The sequence below is a fragment of the Melitaea cinxia genome, chromosome 2 (assembly GCF_905220565.1).
Source record: "Melitaea cinxia chromosome 2, ilMelCinx1.1, whole genome shotgun sequence".
In the NCBI taxonomy this organism is placed as follows: Eukaryota; Metazoa; Arthropoda; class Insecta; order Lepidoptera; family Nymphalidae; genus Melitaea; species Melitaea cinxia.
This window is the reverse complement of record NC_059395.1, coordinates 6,518,285-6,537,684: the sequence shown is the minus strand read 5'-3', so window position 1 is coordinate 6,537,684 and position 19,400 is coordinate 6,518,285. Positions and strand designations below refer to the sequence as shown.

At 31.6% G+C, this 19,400-nt stretch overlaps 4 protein-coding genes across 7 annotated transcripts; 1 reads left to right on the top strand and 3 right to left on the bottom strand.

The window, feature by feature from the left end:
- Nucleotides 1-1,238: 1,238 nt before the first annotated feature.
- On the bottom strand, nt 1,239-2,908 carry LOC123663505 (HIG1 domain family member 1A, mitochondrial). The gene is made up of 3 exons (XM_045598181.1): nt 2,771-2,908; nt 2,454-2,558; nt 1,239-1,801 (listed from the first exon to the last, which is right to left on the bottom strand). The coding sequence occupies exons 2-3, from the start codon at nt 2,542-2,544 to the stop codon at nt 1,611-1,613; spliced, it is 282 nt and encodes a 93-aa protein (XP_045454137.1). The 5' UTR covers nt 2,545-2,558; nt 2,771-2,908; the 3' UTR covers nt 1,239-1,610.
- Nucleotides 2,909-6,903: 3,995 nt separating this feature from the next.
- Nucleotides 6,904-11,264, bottom strand: LOC123663494 (beta carbonic anhydrase 1). The gene is made up of 6 exons (XM_045598171.1): nt 11,143-11,264; nt 9,804-9,866; nt 8,716-8,800; nt 8,446-8,633; nt 8,075-8,263; nt 6,904-8,001 (listed from the first exon to the last, which is right to left on the bottom strand). The coding sequence occupies exons 1-6, from the start codon at nt 11,170-11,172 to the stop codon at nt 7,792-7,794; spliced, it is 765 nt and encodes a 254-aa protein (XP_045454127.1). The 5' UTR covers nt 11,173-11,264; the 3' UTR covers nt 6,904-7,791.
- Nucleotides 9,650-12,974, top strand: LOC123663450 (serine/threonine-protein phosphatase 2A activator-like). 3 transcript variants are annotated; one of them, XM_045598141.1, is made up of 2 exons: nt 9,650-9,786; nt 11,559-12,974. In XM_045598141.1, exon 2 carries the CDS (start codon nt 11,559-11,561, stop codon nt 12,540-12,542), a length of 984 nt encoding a protein of 327 aa, XP_045454097.1. In that variant the 5' UTR covers nt 9,650-9,786; the 3' UTR covers nt 12,543-12,974. The 3 variants fall into 3 exon arrangements, with proteins under 3 accessions (XP_045454097.1, XP_045454103.1, XP_045454091.1); XM_045598147.1 differs by lacking the exon at nt 9,650-9,786 and adding an exon at nt 11,234-11,306; XM_045598135.1 differs by lacking the exon at nt 9,650-9,786 and adding an exon at nt 11,253-11,361.
- Nucleotides 12,975-13,385: 411 nt separating this feature from the next.
- LOC123663475 (HIG1 domain family member 1A, mitochondrial-like) lies at nt 13,386-17,228 on the bottom strand. 2 transcript variants are annotated; one of them, XM_045598155.1, is made up of 3 exons: nt 17,100-17,228; nt 14,997-15,107; nt 13,386-14,036 (listed from the first exon to the last, which is right to left on the bottom strand). In XM_045598155.1, the coding sequence occupies exons 2-3, from the start codon at nt 15,088-15,090 to the stop codon at nt 13,834-13,836; spliced, it is 297 nt and encodes a 98-aa protein (XP_045454111.1). In that variant the 5' UTR covers nt 15,091-15,107; nt 17,100-17,228; the 3' UTR covers nt 13,386-13,833. The 2 variants fall into 2 exon arrangements, with proteins under 2 accessions (XP_045454111.1, XP_045454118.1); XM_045598162.1 differs by lacking the exon at nt 17,100-17,228 and adding an exon at nt 16,677-16,760.
- Between the last annotated feature and the right edge of the window lie 2,172 nt (nt 17,229-19,400).

Here is a 19,400-nt window from a genome sequence, read left to right as displayed (position 1 = left end):
CAATTTTTATCAAATTTTGTAAGCATCTGTAATTTTGTATGACTTCGAAGATATGGTAGTTTTTATCTCAATTGGACTCGGTAGGTGGCGCTACTATCTGTATGTAGCTCTGAAACTACTGAATCAATTTTTGTAAATCTCTGTAATTTTGTCTAACTTGGAAGATACAGTCGTTTTTATCTCAATTAGACCCGGTAGGTGACGCTGCTATCGGTATGTAAGCTATCAAATTTGGTAGCTGTTTTCCGGGTAGGACAGCCAGGTCCACTAGTATATATATATATATACGGGCGAATTGAGTAACCTCCTCCAATAAAATAAAAATGTTTTAAAAATAAAGAAGAACCTGTAATTGAAACTTCTTAGGTATTAGATGTCTATTGACCGAATAAACGAAGAAGACTTTTTTTTCAAATACACTGCAACAGTGTCTAGCGTACATTTTTCAAATCAGCAACAACAAAATTATACATGAACTACTTGTTGGAAGTTGTTGACAAAAATCTAGGAAATAATTAATAGTGACCAGAAATAAATATGCAAATTATCTGCCCCAAGTGGGTAACGAATTCGTGATTATGTGTTTCAATGAAACTTTCCACCATACAGAAAAGTCATCAAATCATATATTTGATTAAGTGTAACACAATAAAAGTTAAAATAACCCTCGAATTTAAGATGTGCTGATCCAGAATGAAATAACTGTACCTCTTTTAAGGCGGCTGTGTGGAAAAGAATATAGCCACCCGCTCTCATTCCGTGGGTGTCGTAAGAGACTAAGGGATAACACGGTTCCATTACCACCTTGGAACTTAAAAAGCCGACCGATGGCAGAATAGCCATCCTACTGCTGGCTTTGAAATACATAGGCCGAAGAATAGCAGCAGCGTCTTCGGTGCGACTTAGCCAGCCCTGCGGTCACCAACCCGCCTGCCCAGCGTGGTGACTATGGGCAAAACACATGAGTTCACGCCATTTTTGACGCTAACTTGTGCGATAGGCTGAAGTGCTGGGATATGACCTCTTTTAAGTGATAATATAGTTGTGAAGAGAATGAATTGTAAAACTTAGACATATATTTTTCATTGCCTTGAATAGGAAAGCCAGAAAGAACGACATACTAATGAATTCAGTCATACAGACTAACCTATTGGATTGAAAAGAATATGGAATCACAATCTCTAAGAGCAATGCAATAATGTTGTTATTTAAGACAAGTATTCAAAAATAAAATAAAATTTATTTCGTGAACATTTAATAAATATTTTCTTTGTTTACATATATTTCAGTAAGCCATAAGAGTAGCATTCAAGCAATTCTTGTTAAAATGTCTGTTTATGAAAAAATAAACTCCTTAAAATTTAAATAATTATGTACATCAATAATTAATGATTACTGTTGTTACATGCTAGATCACAGAACACAAAATTAGTTTCTACTTATAATAAATTAACTTAAACATATTTTAAGCAATACATACAGAACCATTTGTGTCTGAGTTATAAAAAATGAGATTGAATAGAGATTTTCAATTTGTCTACAAAAATACTGTTACATTCATACATCACTGATATTTTACTAAATGTTAGTTTTGCTACAAATTTCAAAATTTATTCCTTTTTTGCTTCTTTTAGTAAATATCTTTGGATCATAGAATACCCAATGCCAATTGTGAGTGCTGCTACAACAGTACCCTGAGCTGCAACTCGGAGCTGCATAAGGAATACACTTGTGCTCATTTTGCCTCGGCTTTTAAACTTATAAGCTCCATAGCTACAAACTCCTAGTAGACCAGCAATACCTGAAATTATTAAATTTCTAATGAATCCCTTTTAGAGTAAATATTACTAATACATTTATAATATTAATATAATCTTTAATTCTATCACAATATATTAATTTAAAAAAAAAATCTCTACTTCACTTATTTATATAAACACAAGAACTACTAAATTAATTTGTTTTCACTGATAGATTGATTCATGAGAGACATTTAAGTAGCAAGTTTTTGTCTAAATTTATTGTATATGAGTATATATGTTGAAAAGGTCAAAACAAAAGCACGCCACTGGTAATTAATTAAATATAATTACTGAAGCATTTTAATAAACATTCTGCGGTGTAACCCCACAGGTGACTTTTTTATATATAAATAATTTCTTGTTATAATAATTGTCTTAAATCACTTTTTAAATTATTTACAAATATGAAAAATGTGGGTGAAAATATGCTATTCTATGGTTTTAAGATTAGACCATTATTACCTTTTCTAAAATTCCTATTTTACTCGACACATGATGAAAGACATTTTTATGTTAGTTTGCCAGTTGGCAGTATAGCAATCTTGGTCACATGCATTATAATTCAAGAAAATGTACATTGTACAGTAATAGTTTTAATGAATAAGGTTATGAAAATATGTCTAATATTAATTTACGACAACTCTAAATTACCAATTATCATAAATGGCGAATCTTTTGATTTTCTTGCGATTCGCTCAGCCTGAGATTCTTCTCTGTAATCAAAGATTTTTTGTGGATCCATTGTGGTTCTGGTTACTGAAAACAATTAGATATAAAATTTGTATATTATGACTTTTAGTGAAAAGTAAATTATAATTACACTTTAACAAAAAGAAATAATTTTATTATAGTAATTTATTATATTGCTAATTGGAAAGTTTAATTTTACTTTTAATATCTTTTATTTCAATAAATTTGAACTATCTACATAAACGTAACTAATAATTAGTTTGAAAAACTGTAATTACCTCGATAAGCAATATCCAATGTATTATTATGTAATTTTTATAAATTTCTTTAACATTGCATCACTATTTCTAGTAACCTTGTCCACACTTCGTAATTTTCGCAATTGTACTAAATGACATTGACATTAAAGTTTTTGCGTCATATCACTTGACGGCCAATAGCACAGACCAGTGATTATATAATAGGTAGGTAGGTATTCATAATATGGAGTGTAGAAGAAAGGAGAATGACATTGGCGAAATCGACAGTGTCCTCTGGTACAACTGAAAGCCATTAAGCCCAAGAATAATAATAATAAGAAAGGAGAAATAAGTTTGAAAGAAAAAGGCTTGAAAACGACCTACCCCACCTCAGCCTGCAAAATAATGATATTTGTAATAAAAAAAATACTAATCGACAGATTTTCAATTGCTCAATTCAACTACGTTGTCCTTTTAAATTGCTCACCTTAAATTATTTAATTAAAAATCAATAAAGTTGTTGAAAAATATTCATTTATCAATATTTTCAAACTCCTATATCTTTTGATGTATACAATATTTTGAATTGCTCAAAGTGTTAAAAAACTGCTCAAGTTGCATTTATAATTGCTCAAGTATAGTTTGAAACAGAACCACTTGCCTTAATTTTTAAATAAATATAAATAAATTGAACAGATAAAATAATGATATTTGTAAAAAAAAAAATACTAATCGATACATTTTCAATAGCTCAATTCAACTACGTTGTCCTTTTAAATTGCTCACCTTAAATTATTTAATTAAAAATCAATAAAGTCGTTAAAAAAAAATCATTTATCAATATTTTCAAACTCCTATATCTTTTGATGTATACAATATTTTAAATTGCTCAAATTGTGAAAAAACTGCTCAAGTTGCATTTATAATTGCTCAAGTACAGTTTGGAACAGCTCCACTTTCCTTCATTTTTAAATAAATATATATAGTTTGAACAAAAACGTTTATATCTTAAGACATGTGAGCGCTGCAGATGCACATAGACAATGATGGGAAGCAAAAAAAATTGTGGATATTAGTAATAAAAAAGATACTAATCGATAGATTTTTAATAGCTCAATTCAACTACGTTGTCCTTTTAAATTGCTCACCTTAAATTATTTAATTAAAAATCAATAAAGTCGTTGAAAAAAATTCATTTATCAATATTTTCAAACTCCTATATCTTTTGATGTATACAATATTTTGAATTGCTTAAAGTGTTAAAAAACTTCTTCTCTCTTCTCTAATTTTTTTCAACGACTTTATTGATTTTTAATTAAATAATTTAAGGTGAGCAATTTAAAAGGACAACGTAGTTGAATTGAGCTATTGAAAATGTATCGATTAGTATTTTTTTTTTTTTTACAAATATCATTATTTTATCTGTTCAATTTATTTATATTTATTTAAAAATTAAGGCAAGTGGTTCTGTTTCAAACTATACTTGAGCAATTATAAATGCAACTTGAGCAGTTTTTTAACACTTTGAGCAATTCAAAATATTGTATACATCAAAAGATATAGGAGTTTGAAAATATTGATAAATGAATATTTTTCAACAACTTTATTGATTTTTAATTAAATAACTTAAGGTGAGCAATTTAAAAGGACAACGTAGTTGAATTGAGCAATTGAAAATCTGTCGATTAGTATTTTTTTTATTACAAATATCATTATTTTGCAGGCTGGGGTGGGGTAGGTTTGAAAACGTGTCTAACTTTCAGCACTAAATAACAGTTTAAAAACCCCCAACAATGGCGCTACTGTAGGCACAGGTGTGATATGATTATGAATTAAGCAGTTTTTAATTAATTTTAATGCCAAATTACTGACTTAGAGGGATAACTTATACCTTAAAAAAACGGGGTCAGCTTGTATTTGGTATTTAAGCAACCTAAACAGTTACTGTGAGATAACTTTGAAAGTCAATAATTTATTGTGATTTTATAAAGAGCTTTTATAAGTGAATATAAAGTATTGTGATAAAAATTGTAAAAATGTATATTATTATGGGTATGTTCCGGTATGCACTGTGACCACTGTACAGTGTGACGTCAAATTAGTATACTGTGAAGCTGTTCGTTTATAGCCAGTTATACTGGTTACTATTTAAAACGGAACGCAATCCCATATACTGTCAGCCGCATTTTTTGACGCAGCATTCTAATTTCAAATAAGTGTTTTTCTAGTTCATTAAAAAAATTGTTTTTGGAGTACTATCAAATTAGAAATATTTTAATTAATATTAATTGTAAACTGAATGTATAATATAATAAAAATAAGTCGTTTTTCATTAAAAAGAATATGTTTTTCATTACACAACTTATATTAAATTTGTATATAAGTTAATGTACAGAGGTTATGTAGGGTAAAATTTGGGAGTTTTTTAAATTAATATATATGCTAAATTGACCTATATTTGCACGATCAAAAAATTCCTGCGTAACTTTCAGCTTGTATTGCACTTGTACGTTGTACGTTTGGCAGTTGGCACTCGAGTGGTAGTACTTTGATCACGTGATTAGTTAATTATTAGACTAACCATATTAACCACATTAGACTGTGTTAATTTTTTTTTTTTTGTTTTTAACACACTCATTTGAAATTTGAGCACCACGCACCCACGCAGGACTAGAGGGGAATGAGCGTGCCGACCATCTGGCCAAGGAGGCTGCGCTGAAGTCCAAACGTGCGTTCGACTACGACAGCTGCCCGGTTTCGTTCACCGAGCGGAGCATTCGGTCATCTTTTACGACCCCCACGGGCCCCACGGGAAGAAAGGGGGTGGTGCTATTCTACTTGGCCAACTTCACACGGCATAAAAAAAATTATAATGCATAAATATTTTTTAGGTTTAACTAGCGGGCAATTGGAATTGACGTAAAGGCAATTTTACAGCGCTTATTAGATTTTCAGAAATGTTTTGGTTATAATGATACGATTATTTAAAGTTGGGATAAAATTTAAATTATTTATTTTTCCTGAGAAAACTAGAATTAAAGGGCAGATCAAATCTATAGCCTAGTATTTTTTTATTAACAAATTATTATATTTGCAGGCTGGAACAGGTGCTGTCATAATTATTGGGGTGATTTTGTCAATTTTCGATTGGAACCGTTTTATTTATTATTAAAACATATCCACATATAACTAATTGACTAGCGTATGACAATCCCGAACCACGACAAGACTTCAATCAAAATGCTGAACTTGCTTAAGTTACGACATACGTTTGTAATATTGCTGCTGTGTTTTTTATGCATATAATACCGAGCAGGAATTGGTACCGATACTAATTACAATTATAAATACTGGTATAATTTTTAACAGTAATTACCGGTTGTTTTACCGGTAATTAGAATTACAATACCGATAACGTTACTCCAGACGTCAGACGATCTTATCTGTACTCTCGATTATTTGTACTCTCGATATTCGTATCTTAATAGTTTTTATGTGTTTAAAATGATAATTTTTTTTTAGTGAAATAAATAGTAAATGGAGTTTTACAAGTGTCCGTATGCTAATGTGTTGTGAAAGTGCGGAAATGCGGAAAAAAACGTAAATTACGATTGACAGTGGTTTGTTTAACAAATAAGACTGTTCCAAAAAATGGACAGTACAAAAAAGTTTTTTCAAGAATTGGCAACACTGTAAATCGCCTTTGCGCATTTTGACAACCAGCGTTCTTTTTAAATGACGAGAATTATTATAAATAATTTTTCTCACTTCTCTATGTAAAACTATTTCGTAATTTAAAACTTTTGTGCGCGATAATATTTTGAGTCGACGTCGAACTTTCCAACCAATAGCACACCGGCAAGTATGCGACACGTGATAAGCACTCCCGTCCCTTACCCCATACCACCAAATAGACCGATAAATCGCTTCTGCGCAGCTTCAAGGCCAGCGTTCTTTTTACATGACGCGAACTATAACTTATTTAATATTCCATTATTGCTTTCCAAAATAGAATACAAACATGCACACTAAATCAAGGCGAATGAATCTGTAAAGAGAATGGAAGAGTAAGTTAAATAAAGTATCAATTAAAAAACAAAGTTCTTTGTACAATATATAATTATTTCATTTTTTACTTCGAAAATAATAGACCGAAAAATAAAACGAATTGATTTTGCCAAAAATCCATTTTTATTATTTTCTGATTTAATTATTACATAATAAGGTTTAAAACGTGTTAATGTTTTTTTGCTTATACAAAAAAAAAAAGAAACATTTCATTTAATATGACTTTTCTCGAAAAAACACACTACAATTATTTATTTTATATTTCAGTTATTTTATCTTAAGTCAAATAAAATATCAGTTTCTAATATCTAAGTACGCTTATATAAATACAATATTAACATAATGGTAAAAAATACAGTATTTTTGGATGTAAAAAAAATGTAAAAAAGTATAATAAAAGATTTATAAAATTATTTTAATATCTTCCTTGGTATTTGTAATTTTTTACTTTAATTCGTAATCGCCTACACTTGCCCATATTTGTCTCACATGCACTAACTTTCATTTACTATTTTGTTTATTCTGTTGGGTTACCTTATAAATAATTATAATAATCAATTTGGTCCCATTTGTTTTTTATGAAATGTTTGTTTTCGCACTAAGCTCCAAATGCTCCAATCTACAAGTATATATATACTGCGTAATACGCGAAACAAAATCTTTGTACCCCTTTTTTACGAAAATTGCGCGGACGAAATAGTATAAAATATCACACACTTATAGTAAATAGAGGAGTGCAGAGTGCTAATATTATTTAAAATTAATGCATAAAAATACATTAACTCAATAAAAAAAACATTGCAACCATCATGTATTTGAGACACACACGAATAGGTATATACTCTTTTGTTTATTAAGTATTATAGAAATACAATAATATTTTATTTAGTCATTGATAACAGAACCTCACTAACGTATAAAATTATATATTAATTAATTACGGTCGAATTTCGACCACTGGGCGACCACTACTCCTCATAACTACACTTATATTAAGAATAATATCTTCGAATTTCCCCTAAAATAATTTCATAGCTCGATTCATCAATAATAAGAAAACGTTTAGCTCGTCTACTAAAATAATAAATATCTCCTGTATAGATATCAAACCATAAGGCATGTATGTGCAGATCATGTTTTTCTAATCGCTTCTTTAACATTCCATAAGATGCTATGTTTTGTAGCTGTTGCAGGGTATTGACCTTAAAATAAAATACTGCATCGTTAAACGAAATAACGAGAATAATACAAAAGAGAATATTAAAAAAAATGTACCTGGGATAATTTATCTTCAATACAAAATTTGTTTTCTGGATCAATATATGCTACAAATTTTCGTTGCGGTGTCTCAGCAGAAAATAAAATAGGTTTATCAAGATTCTCTTTTACATCTAAGAATTTTTTTAAACTTGATTTTCCATGTGTACAAAGCCAGGATTTTAGTGGTGAGATTCTACGTTGTTCCTGTCGGAATGTTTTTATTATTAGTAAGAAAAACAAATCTACTTTTTATTCTGATATGGAGTGCAGTGTTGTTAATATATTAACCTCTTATTGTTCTCCTTAATAAATGTAATTTTTTAGGTGAATTTACAAGCTATAGAATGTATTTTTCGAACTTACTTTTTTTTTCAATAAATAATTACCTGACTTGATTCTTTTTCACTTTTTAATTTGTAAAGAAGATTCATAGCCTTACAGTCACTGTGACCACAAACGATTACATGTTTGATATCATTTATAATACAACTAAGTTCTAAGCCCGCAGGTTCACAACTTGTCATTTCATCCACAAAATGTTGAGAATGAGGGATGAGATTTCCGGCATTTCTTACTGCAATAATATTATTGTGTTAATTGGAAAATCTTCTCAAAATTCATTCGTAAATAATCTAAATTGATATTGATATACAAACCAACAAACATATCTCCGACAGAAGTTTCCGTAAACCTTGTAGGAATCATTCTACTGTCCATACAAGTATAAAAGATGGCTTTTGGCTAAATAAGAAAGAAAACTTAAGTGATAAGCAATTCACATATAAATAAAAAAATATTACGTATATCGCTTCAGTCTGTAATATCCCACGACTGGGCATAGGCCTCTTTTTCCATGTAGGAGAAGGATCAGAGCTTAATCCACCACGCTACTCCAATGCGGGTTCGCGGATATATTCCCTACTATGAGTAACGATCGCTACCAGATGTACATGATAACAACCGGGACTGCCGACTTAAAGTGCTCTCCGAGGCAAGGTGGGGAGACCCACAAGGACTGCACAAATACCCAGACCAATGCAAACATCCATACAAATGTACACATGGCCAATACAAATGTTTGTCATGTGCGGGAATCGAATCAGCAACCGCCAGCACAACAGCCACAAACCAGTGCTGTGACCATTGCGCCAACGCATCGTTATTACGTATATAAAGTAATATATAAATACGAACAAACAAAAAATTAATTAAAAAATGTAGTCATTATTTTATTTCAGATTTAGTAAAACATAATATTTATAATTTCATTTAGAATATCCAGTTTTTTTTATATATTAAGGACATCTAAAATATATAAAAGAACGGATATAAAAGAAGGATATTACAGGCTGAAGTACGATATACTCTATGATAAGTACGAATACTTCCAATGTTTAATAAAAAAGACAAGGCCAACTTAGCCTGCTCTCGTATATTAGCGATGAATATAGAGAAAAGTATGTAGGTAGTATTATTTAAATTGTACTCATTTATAATCCTTAATTTTTCAACTATGCGGTTCGGTGATACCTTTGCCTTCGCTTATAAGAAAATTCGAGGAAAGAAAATGTCAACTGTCAAGCTTACGTCAAAGTGAATGATTTCATAATAGTATGATAAAAAGTATATAAATGAAATTACTTCAATTCTAAGGAATATAAGATTGATTCTGTCCCAATTTATTCGTAGTTGTTTTAATGCACTAAGCCTAAAAATAACTTAAAAAGGTTAGTTTTATACGTACCACAGGATTGTCGCGAACTTGTTGAAACTGTTTGACCATAGTTGCTCTGTCTAAAACACGATAGGTCATTCGTTAGTTAAGTGGGCTCCGATTTATGGGGTGAAATGGGGGTGGGGGGGTAAAGGGTGGTGGGGAGGGTGGGTTTTTTAGCCCCCCGTAGTGTGCTTTTCGCGTAAACCCCGTGGTTTCGAAGATATCGTGTTTGAAGTTTTGGGGTTAACTTTACGTGATTCAGAGATATTACAATACCTTAGAGCTCCGCGTCGACTCCACCTTAACTCCGGTGCAGCGGGAAGTGCACTCATATACTCCATTCACCAACTTTCACACTTTATTTTCGAACAAATTTACGTAAAAACGATCTCGATTGCAAGACCAACAAACGATACGAACTGACGCTTAACGACTGACAAATCGACACTTTTAAACAAAATAACGCGTCAGACATAATATTCTAATAAAATTAGTAACATTGCGTGCTAGAATATAGGTTTAGAAATTCGAAAAATACCCAAAACCGAATCGGAGCACCCCACTGTCCACGTGGTCTTAGTCTGTCCTACCCCTAGAGTGTTTTTTTTGTGCCGCGGAGGCGCGGAGGGAGGGCAGCCCTCGCCCGCCGTGCGAAAGCGCGCGAACGAATGCGGAGAGGAGCGGCTGAGGCTGGTCGCCGAAGGCGACCAGCCTCCGCTGCGGAACGGAGCATGAGTGAGCGTGCTTTCGCACGCAAGGGCGGAAGGGCTGCACTTCCCGCAGCGCCGGAGCCAAGCGTTCCTCTAACTTTCGAAATTCTTCTTCTAACCTCAAAACTTTAACCATGGATATCTACATAACCATGGGGTTCTGAGGTGTGACAGTGGTACCAGGGGTAGCGCCCCCCCCCTTCCCCCCACGGTCCCGAAATTCGGTTTTTCCTAATCTAAAGCTTTGTGTTTTAAAGGAAATGCTAAGTGACGCCTTATTTTGGTCAACGGTGTCTATTTGTTAGTCGTTAAACGTCAGTTCGTATCGTTTGTTGATCTTGCAATCGAGATCGTTTTTACGTAAATTTGTTCGAAAATAAAGTGTGAAAGTTGGTGAACAGAGCATATGAGTGCACTTCCCGCAGCACCGGAGTTAAGGTGGAGTCAGACGCGGAGCTCTAAGGTATTGTAATATCTCTGAATCACGTAAAGTTAACCTCAAAACTTCAAACACGATATCTTCGAAACCACGGGGTTTACGCGAAAAGCACACTACGAGGGGGGTAAAAAACCCACCCTCTCCCCTCCCTTCACCCCCTCTTCCCCCAGGACCCCATAAATTGGAGCCCACTTAACTAAAGATTTACCACACGATATCTCATAATACCTCTTAAAATTCTATCCATTGTACAGTTAAAATTAGCCAAACTCGGCTAAATTTACGTCGTGAAATAGGAACATCAAACATGTGTACAGTTTACTTTTGACGTTTCTGACCTTCATTAGCTAAGCTTATCGCGGTCACCGTATATTCACTGAGGTGCTTATAGAAACAATTTAGAACGCGTATTTAATCAGTGGCAGATGATAAAATGGTCGAAATTATTTAATCTATTTGATTGTAATCATATTCTATTACGCTAGCTATCTATTTAGTTTTTAGGAGATACATTAAAATCATTTAATTTGACTAATTTGATTGACCTTTTGTGTTGATAGTGTAAACACTATTAGTAAACTATTAGTTTTTTATTGAGTAAATTTTAATATATAATTTGTGTGTTATTCACAGATGAATAGAGATAGCGAAATTGGTGATGGTAAAATGGAGAAGGCACCTCCTACACTCCCAATTAATCACCGATTTTTGGAGCCAGAGAAAGCAGTAAAATCAATAACAGATATGGCAATTTGGGAGAAATCTGAAGCTTATATGGAGTACACAGGCTTTATAGCTACTCTTAATGAAGCAATTAAAGGAAAACCACTGTCAGTAGACTGCAAAATTTCAAATAATGTCTCTAGATTTGTAAAACTTTTGGAAAAAATTAATAAAACAATAGACGAGTTTCCACCAGTTGTACAGCCACAGAGATTTGGTAACACTGCATTCAGAGACTGGCTAGCTAAAGTAAAACAGAATTCCTCTGAATTTCTCCAAGAAGCCTTACATCCACAGTTGCATTTAGCCATACCTGAGATAAAGGTGTATTTAGAGGAGAGTTTTGGTAATGCTACAAGAATTGACTATGGAACAGGACATGAAATGTCTTTCATTATGTTTCTTTGCTGTTTGTACAAAATTGGTGCCTTGGATGTTGAGGATAATGTCGCTACAGTGTTCTTTATATTTAATAATTATTTACAAATTGCTAGAAGGCTACAACAGACATATAGGATGGAGCCAGCTGGCAGTCATGGTGTATGGAGTTTGGATGACTATCAGTTTGTTCCTTTCATTTGGGGAAGTTCACAACTAGTCGATCAGCCTAGAATATACCCACCAGTAAAGTTTCTGGAAGACGATGTCATCGATAAGTATGCTGATGAATATATGTTCCTCTCTTGTATTAAGTACATTAAAGAAGTTAAAAAAGGCCCATTTGCCGAACACTCAAACCAGCTCTGGAGCATCAGCGCTGTCGGTTCGTGGAGTAAAATCAATCAAGGTTTGATTAAAATGTACAAAAAAGAAGTACTCGCTAAGTTCCCCGTCATACAACATGTTCTCTTTGGATCTCTTCTTCCAATTCGAAGATTCCCTATTCAACAATGAAAAAATATGTAGCTCTGCTTTTTATTTTAACTAGACTTATAATAAGAGACTTACAAGTTTATTACTAATGTTATTTATTTTATTATCCTAAATCATTAACTGTTATCTTTTATTCAGTATTAAAAATATTTTCTTTTATATAAGTGTCTATGCACTTGAAATATTGGTCTGAATCAAATAATGAAATGTGATATTAAATTAAAGATATATATGAATATAATATATCAAAATTCTTGTTGTGTGAAAGTTTTCTTTTGATTAAATTTTTTATACACTAAAATGCATGAACGTAGATGATGTTCACAAAAGATTTTGATTGAAAACACATCTTAAAAGAGTGTAGAAGTATGCTCAACTTTTTATATTATTTTGTACATTTCAAGTCATTCAGTAGCTGTGTTAAAAGTATAATAATAAAATACTACCACTAGATTTAGATTTTTTTTTACATCAACTATATCCACAATAAATAAAATAGTATCTTGCATTGAACTAAATTAACTTAAAAATGTCCGACAGTCCCACAGGTGAGTAAATGCCTCTAGACAGTTCAGAAAGATTGGAGATTAATTCACTTCCACTTCTCCACCACTGCATTTTGACAGATGATTTTCCAGCGTAGCAATCCTAATAGGATTATCCTATCATGCTTTTGTGTTAATAATACGACCAAAAGTTTTAATTATGCTGCTTGACGCATAGTGGGGGATTTATGGACATTAACACATATTAGAAACAAATATTATAAAAACAAAAATATCTGTCCCGATTTAAATCAAACCCGCAACTGCTGGCGTTGTGTCGACCACTACGGACACTGCACCAGAACAGTCGTCGAAATAAAAAGCATAATACTAGCGAATTTGTTTTATTTTAAATTAGTACTGATTTTTTCATTCTGAGATATTACTATATCAAATATGTTATAATTTAATTTATGCATCTAAGAGTTTTTTACTTAGTTTGGTAATTACAAAAGTCAAAAATAATTTTTAATATCAATAAAAATTATGTATTGTATTATTTAAAAAAATATATTACATTGTTAGTGTAATTCAATACATAGTTTACAATCCTATATGTATCTTGAATTTAGTATTGAAAAATTGGTGGTGTAATGTGCAAGCCTAACCCAACGTAATATATTTAACGTGTTAAGATGGCTGAAACAAATAATACTTTAAATAAAACCAAACTACGTTTCTCTTAATAATATTTGTAGATGCCAAAAATATTTTATAGAACCTATTACAATATCACATATATTACATTATAAGTTATGTATCAGAAATTATGTGTGTTCATTTTTTATCGCTTTTGGCTTATTAAAGTGGTTATTGAAGAGTGTGTATGCCATCCCAGCGGTGAGTGCACCTACGACAAGACCCTGAGATATGACACGGAATTGCATCAAATAGACGCTTGTGCTCATGCTTCCTCGGTTTTTGTATGCATAGGCGCCATATCCGACTGCAGTTGCGAGACCCGCCAATCCTAGAAGGAAATTCAAAATAATTTTTGAACCTTATAAATTCGACAAAAGTTAAGAGTTGTCTGTGATTTGTGTGAATACGAGGGTAAATTTCAATTCACGGCAATTCTGTCTTAAAAGTTGTATTAGCTCATGTAGGAAATCGGTCGGTCGGTCAGGTCCGTCCGAGTTGACCGTGATTCAAATCCTCACGTTTCCAGATCGGCTGTTTTTTTTCCTTTTTTCTAATTGCTCTCGTGAATTTTTATATAAATAACCAGTTCATATTTTTTATTATTATGTCGGTAAGATCGAATAATATTATTAATATTCAATCAATATGTAATTCGTATTTAAATATAATTAATATATTTAAATATAATTAAAAAAAAAAAAAAATTAAATATAATTAGAGAGAAAGAAAGCTCAGTCACCCAGGTACTTGACACCTGATATGAATAACATTGTATGTAACTAATGAAACAATATTTTCTAACTATACCAACAAAATACCGACAGGAAAAATGTATTTTTCAGTCTGGGAACCGGTAGAGCAACCAATTATCTATAAAATTATATTTTATATAATATATGTTGAGTAATTGTTACGTTTTTTTCTAAAAAAGGGGCAAACATTTTAACCTTAGCGTATTAATATATAAGACTATATCATTGTAACTTGAACAAAAACAGCTTTCCGTTTGATTTATCATAACGTGGTCATCAGTTACAGAACGCAAAAATTAATAGTAGAACAATTTACTTCATTACGGATGCGTCTTTATTTAATATCACTTGGCCACTTTTTAAATGCAACAAAATTCTAAAACGCTCTTCTGTAAACAACAAAATCAGATAGTTCTGTGGATACAATGTTCTTCATATAATCAGGTGTCAATACCACGTAATCAATCATTACAAATATCCCCTTCTGACCTTAAAGTAATTAATTTTTTTTTTACTATGACTAATTCATATCTTACCTATTATCATGAAAGGAGATTCTTTCGACTTTCGTGCTAATTTTTCTCCGTGAGTTTCTTCATGATAATCGAATGTGGGTTTTTCTTGGGCCATGTTTATTTGAATATTATCTATAAAAATACTCTAATTAGTGAAGTGCATAAAAATCTTACATAAAAAAATATTAAAGTAATCTAATTGAGGTCTTATCATTTTAGTAATACTTAAGTACCTATCTACTTTTCGGCGTGACGCATAACTATTATATAAGGAAAATTAAAGTCGAACCGCCAATTCATTCCATCCATTAACACAATCCATCTATTTAAACAATTATCTATTTACCTACTTCATTTAAAGAGAAAAAATGCGATGGTTGTGAGGATGAACGTATGTTTGATGTTTATTAATGTATACTCTGCAGGCCCTAGTGGTTTTCGCAGCGTCACCGGTTAGGAAGACAAGGTCAAGGTATTGAGACCCAGCCAAGAAAATTGAGCCTTTTAAGAGGACTTGTAATAATGGGGATTTGTCCAAGTAGGGTCTAGGCCTAGGCTTAGGACGAAGTCGAAAGGAAGGGAGCGCTATATGCTGAGCGCTGACTAGGAGCAGCTTGTAATGAGACTTGGTGCTGGAGATCCAGAACAAAACATGGACTAGTTTTATGCTCACGTTCTCACGAGATCGAAAATTAGCTATAAATTATTGTATGGGGTTAAAAATACTTTTAAATAAGTACATAAGTCCTAATGTTTAGTTGCACATTAGATATTGCATCTTAATTTTTCATCACATCACATGCTTAATCTTCTATAGGTAGTTCTTAAATGGTGAGAACTGATTAAATGGGGTGCTAAAATTATTCCATAAAGCCGCCCAGTACCTAGATTATTCATAACATTGTAAATGTTTATTACGTCAGAATTTCAAGTGTAAGGCACTGTAGTATAATGTCGTACGTGCATACGTTAGTAATCAAAATTAAAAACAGCTTTATTCAAATAGGACCCACAGTCACTTTCGAATCGTCATTTTAAAAACTTTAAAAATAATTTATCATTTTTGTAAAAGTAAAGTTACCCCACCGAATCGGAAAGTAGATTCTGCAGAGATGAATCGGCAAGAAACTCCGCAGTTACTCTTTTGAAAAATAATATATACTGAAACTGTGTATGTTGCATAAAATACAGCGTCACTAAGTCCACACATATTTATCAATTATGTAATCCTGCACCGAATAATACGTTTTATTTATAAAAAAATTTAAATAGGTAAAATCTTTACATTTATGTCGAGACAATTCCAAAATTGTTTGTGGGATTTTATTATACATGCGAATACCATAACCCAGAAAGGAGATGTTTACTTTGCGCAGTCGGAAACTTGGGAGTTACAATTTTGTTATTTCTTCTCGTGTAATAATAGCTCAATGGTTTAAGGCTGTTGTACAAAATTATATCACGCTTTTAAAACAGTAGTCGCTTTAAAATGCTTATTGTATGTCCTGTTACATTTACGTACATCGTCATAAAAATAGGTAATATTTTATAAAAATCTGAGTGATAGTGTAATTACACAAAATCTTTTGCAAGTAGGGTCTAACACATTGAGACTATTGTGGATTACCGCACTTTACTACATTAGTTTTGAAAAAAGAAAACCATCATAAATTCTCAGTCTGTTAATAGCATTGCACTCACACTGTAACAGTAGTTATCACATGATGTGTTATTTTTATTGAAATACTAGCTGACCCCGCAAACGTTGTTTTGCCATATATTTTATTAACCTTCTCAAACCCCCCCCCCCATAACTTAGGGGAATGAAAAATTGATGTTGCCCGATTCTCAGACTTACCCGATATGCACACAAAATTTCATAATATTTTATTTAACCTCTTACCCCCCCCCCTCCCTTATAGCTTAGGGGTATAAAAAATAGATGTTGTTCGATTCTCAGACCTACCCGATATGCACACAAAATTTCATGAGAATCGGTCAAGCCGTTTCGGGGGAGTTTAACCACAAACACCGCGACACGAGAATTCTATTTATTTAACCAACCGTGATTCGAATATCAAGGGCACTACATAAAAATACTAATAGCAGAATTTAGACACTGACCTAAAATATCCTTAATAAAATGATAATGAACACTTCACACGCTGAACGTTAATAGACTACTGCTCAAGTGCTGATAGCTGAAAGACGGTAATAATCACATTCTACAAAAATGTTTGAGGAAAACGTAATAAAAACCTATTTTCACGTTCTTATCGCTATAAACGCCTTACACTGATGGTTTGGTAAGGTATTTGTAATATTCTTTTGCTTTAACGGCAATGTATGAATCAATTATACCTAAAATGTATCGTTTGAATCAATCATGGAAGTAAGGAATGACGTAAGGTTGTGAATGTTGCCGTAATATTTTGATACCTACAATACCTATAATATACTAATAAATCATCGAGTTTTATGCAATATTTGGCTGTGATGTGACTGATCACTACAGCGTGATATATTGAGTGATGTTTTTTTTTTTCGAATATCAACGAATTTTGGGTTAATCTATTTTAAGTTATCAAATATAATATACGAACTTATAAATTTTATAAAGAACTGATTAGGAAAAACGTATTAAGCAATAGGTTTGTAGAGAATTATAAGCAATATCATTACTTATCTCACCAATGCTTGTATTTAATGAGTAGTAGCAATCATTAGATAAAGCATTTTATTATTTACAATTTTAATTTTGACTATTAATTAAATAAATTTATTTACGTTGATTAGAAAATAATAAAAAAAAACAAATACGTAATTATTTAATGTTTTATTTCGATCAAATGTACTTCGTATGTTGTTCAGTATCAGACAAAATGTGGCATTGTTAAGGATTTATCAGATTAATACCTACATGTCCATAAAAGAGATAACATTGCCAATATTTGGTTATCGAAACATTTTATCAAAACCGCTTTGTTAACGAACTACTGTCTGGTAACAACTGCGTCATACATCACAAATTTCCCTGTTGGTAATCAACCTATAATTATGCTTATATATAATAAAAAAAAACGACTTGAATTTACATTAACAAGTAATACAAGGTAGGTACTTGCAAAAAATAATTAATTAAATATGCGTTATTACGGGTAACTCAAAAAAATACTCGCTAGCCCTCGATCAAATTGAAATAGGACCACAACGCAAGCACCAGCTTTCGTTTAAAGAAATAATCCTCAAAATCGTTACATTCGGTAAAAAGTTACGAGGTAATAGACTTAAACAAAAAAAAAAAAAAAAACAATACAATTCGAATTGTGAACTTCCTCTTTTTAAAATAAATACAGCACAGGTATAGATTAACCAATGTTTTATTTACATAATATGCACAATTTATTACCAACATACAACTTATTAATAAAGTAAATGTTTAAAATTTAAAAAAAGATAAACGTTTAATTTCTAATCAATATAATAAACAATAAACTTTCGAAACAACGTATGAAATTGGTGCTTAAATCTTTACTTTCTTTAACATGTGTATGATATGAGTACGATTCACTTTATTATTCTAGGGTCTGATTAAGCTCTAATATTCCTCCTTAATGAGAAACGCGGCACATGCCCCATATGTGGGACATTTTAGGATAATAAAACGACAACTCAAAGGAATACGCCAACTTATGACATTTTCAGTATATTCTCGAGAAATTAGTCATATTTTAATATGTTTCTATTGCTATGAGCTAATGCTAAACCAGTACATTTCATAAATTTTTTACAGAGTTGGCATAGATTTCCTTGGTGTTGTCGAAAAGTCTGAAAATCTTAAGCTACAAATCATGATAAATCACAGATCAAAACTTACGTTTAAAATGGAAACAACGAATTCAAGTGTAATGATTAACATGAATTAGAATTAAATAAGGCAAAATAGCTTTTAGTAAGATATAAACAAAATGTGCTCCAAAGCTTATTTTACAATGGACCTGCGATGAGATATTTTGCAAGACAGTGTTGTATTATCAAATTAATAAAGTATAAAGGTCATTAACCTTACCTCATAGTCTAAATTGTATTTCTAATAGCTTGTATTATTTGATAGTTTAATCACAAAACTTGGAAAATTCATCAACATAAAAATAGTAAAAATATTCCTCACATATTTTTGTGTTATAGAAACAAGTCAGGAACATAGACATGTTTCAGATTATCGAGATCTAGAAGTTTTTCAAAATTAATTCTAAAATATAACTCCATTTTGAAACTCTAAAACTATTTATTTTAAAAACATTAGTTTTTACTTTTCAAGACCATAAAAACATAAAAGTAATCTATTAATTATACTAAAAATTAATTTAATAAATAAAAGAGTGAATTAATTTTATAATAAAAATGGTAACTGCAGACTATTAG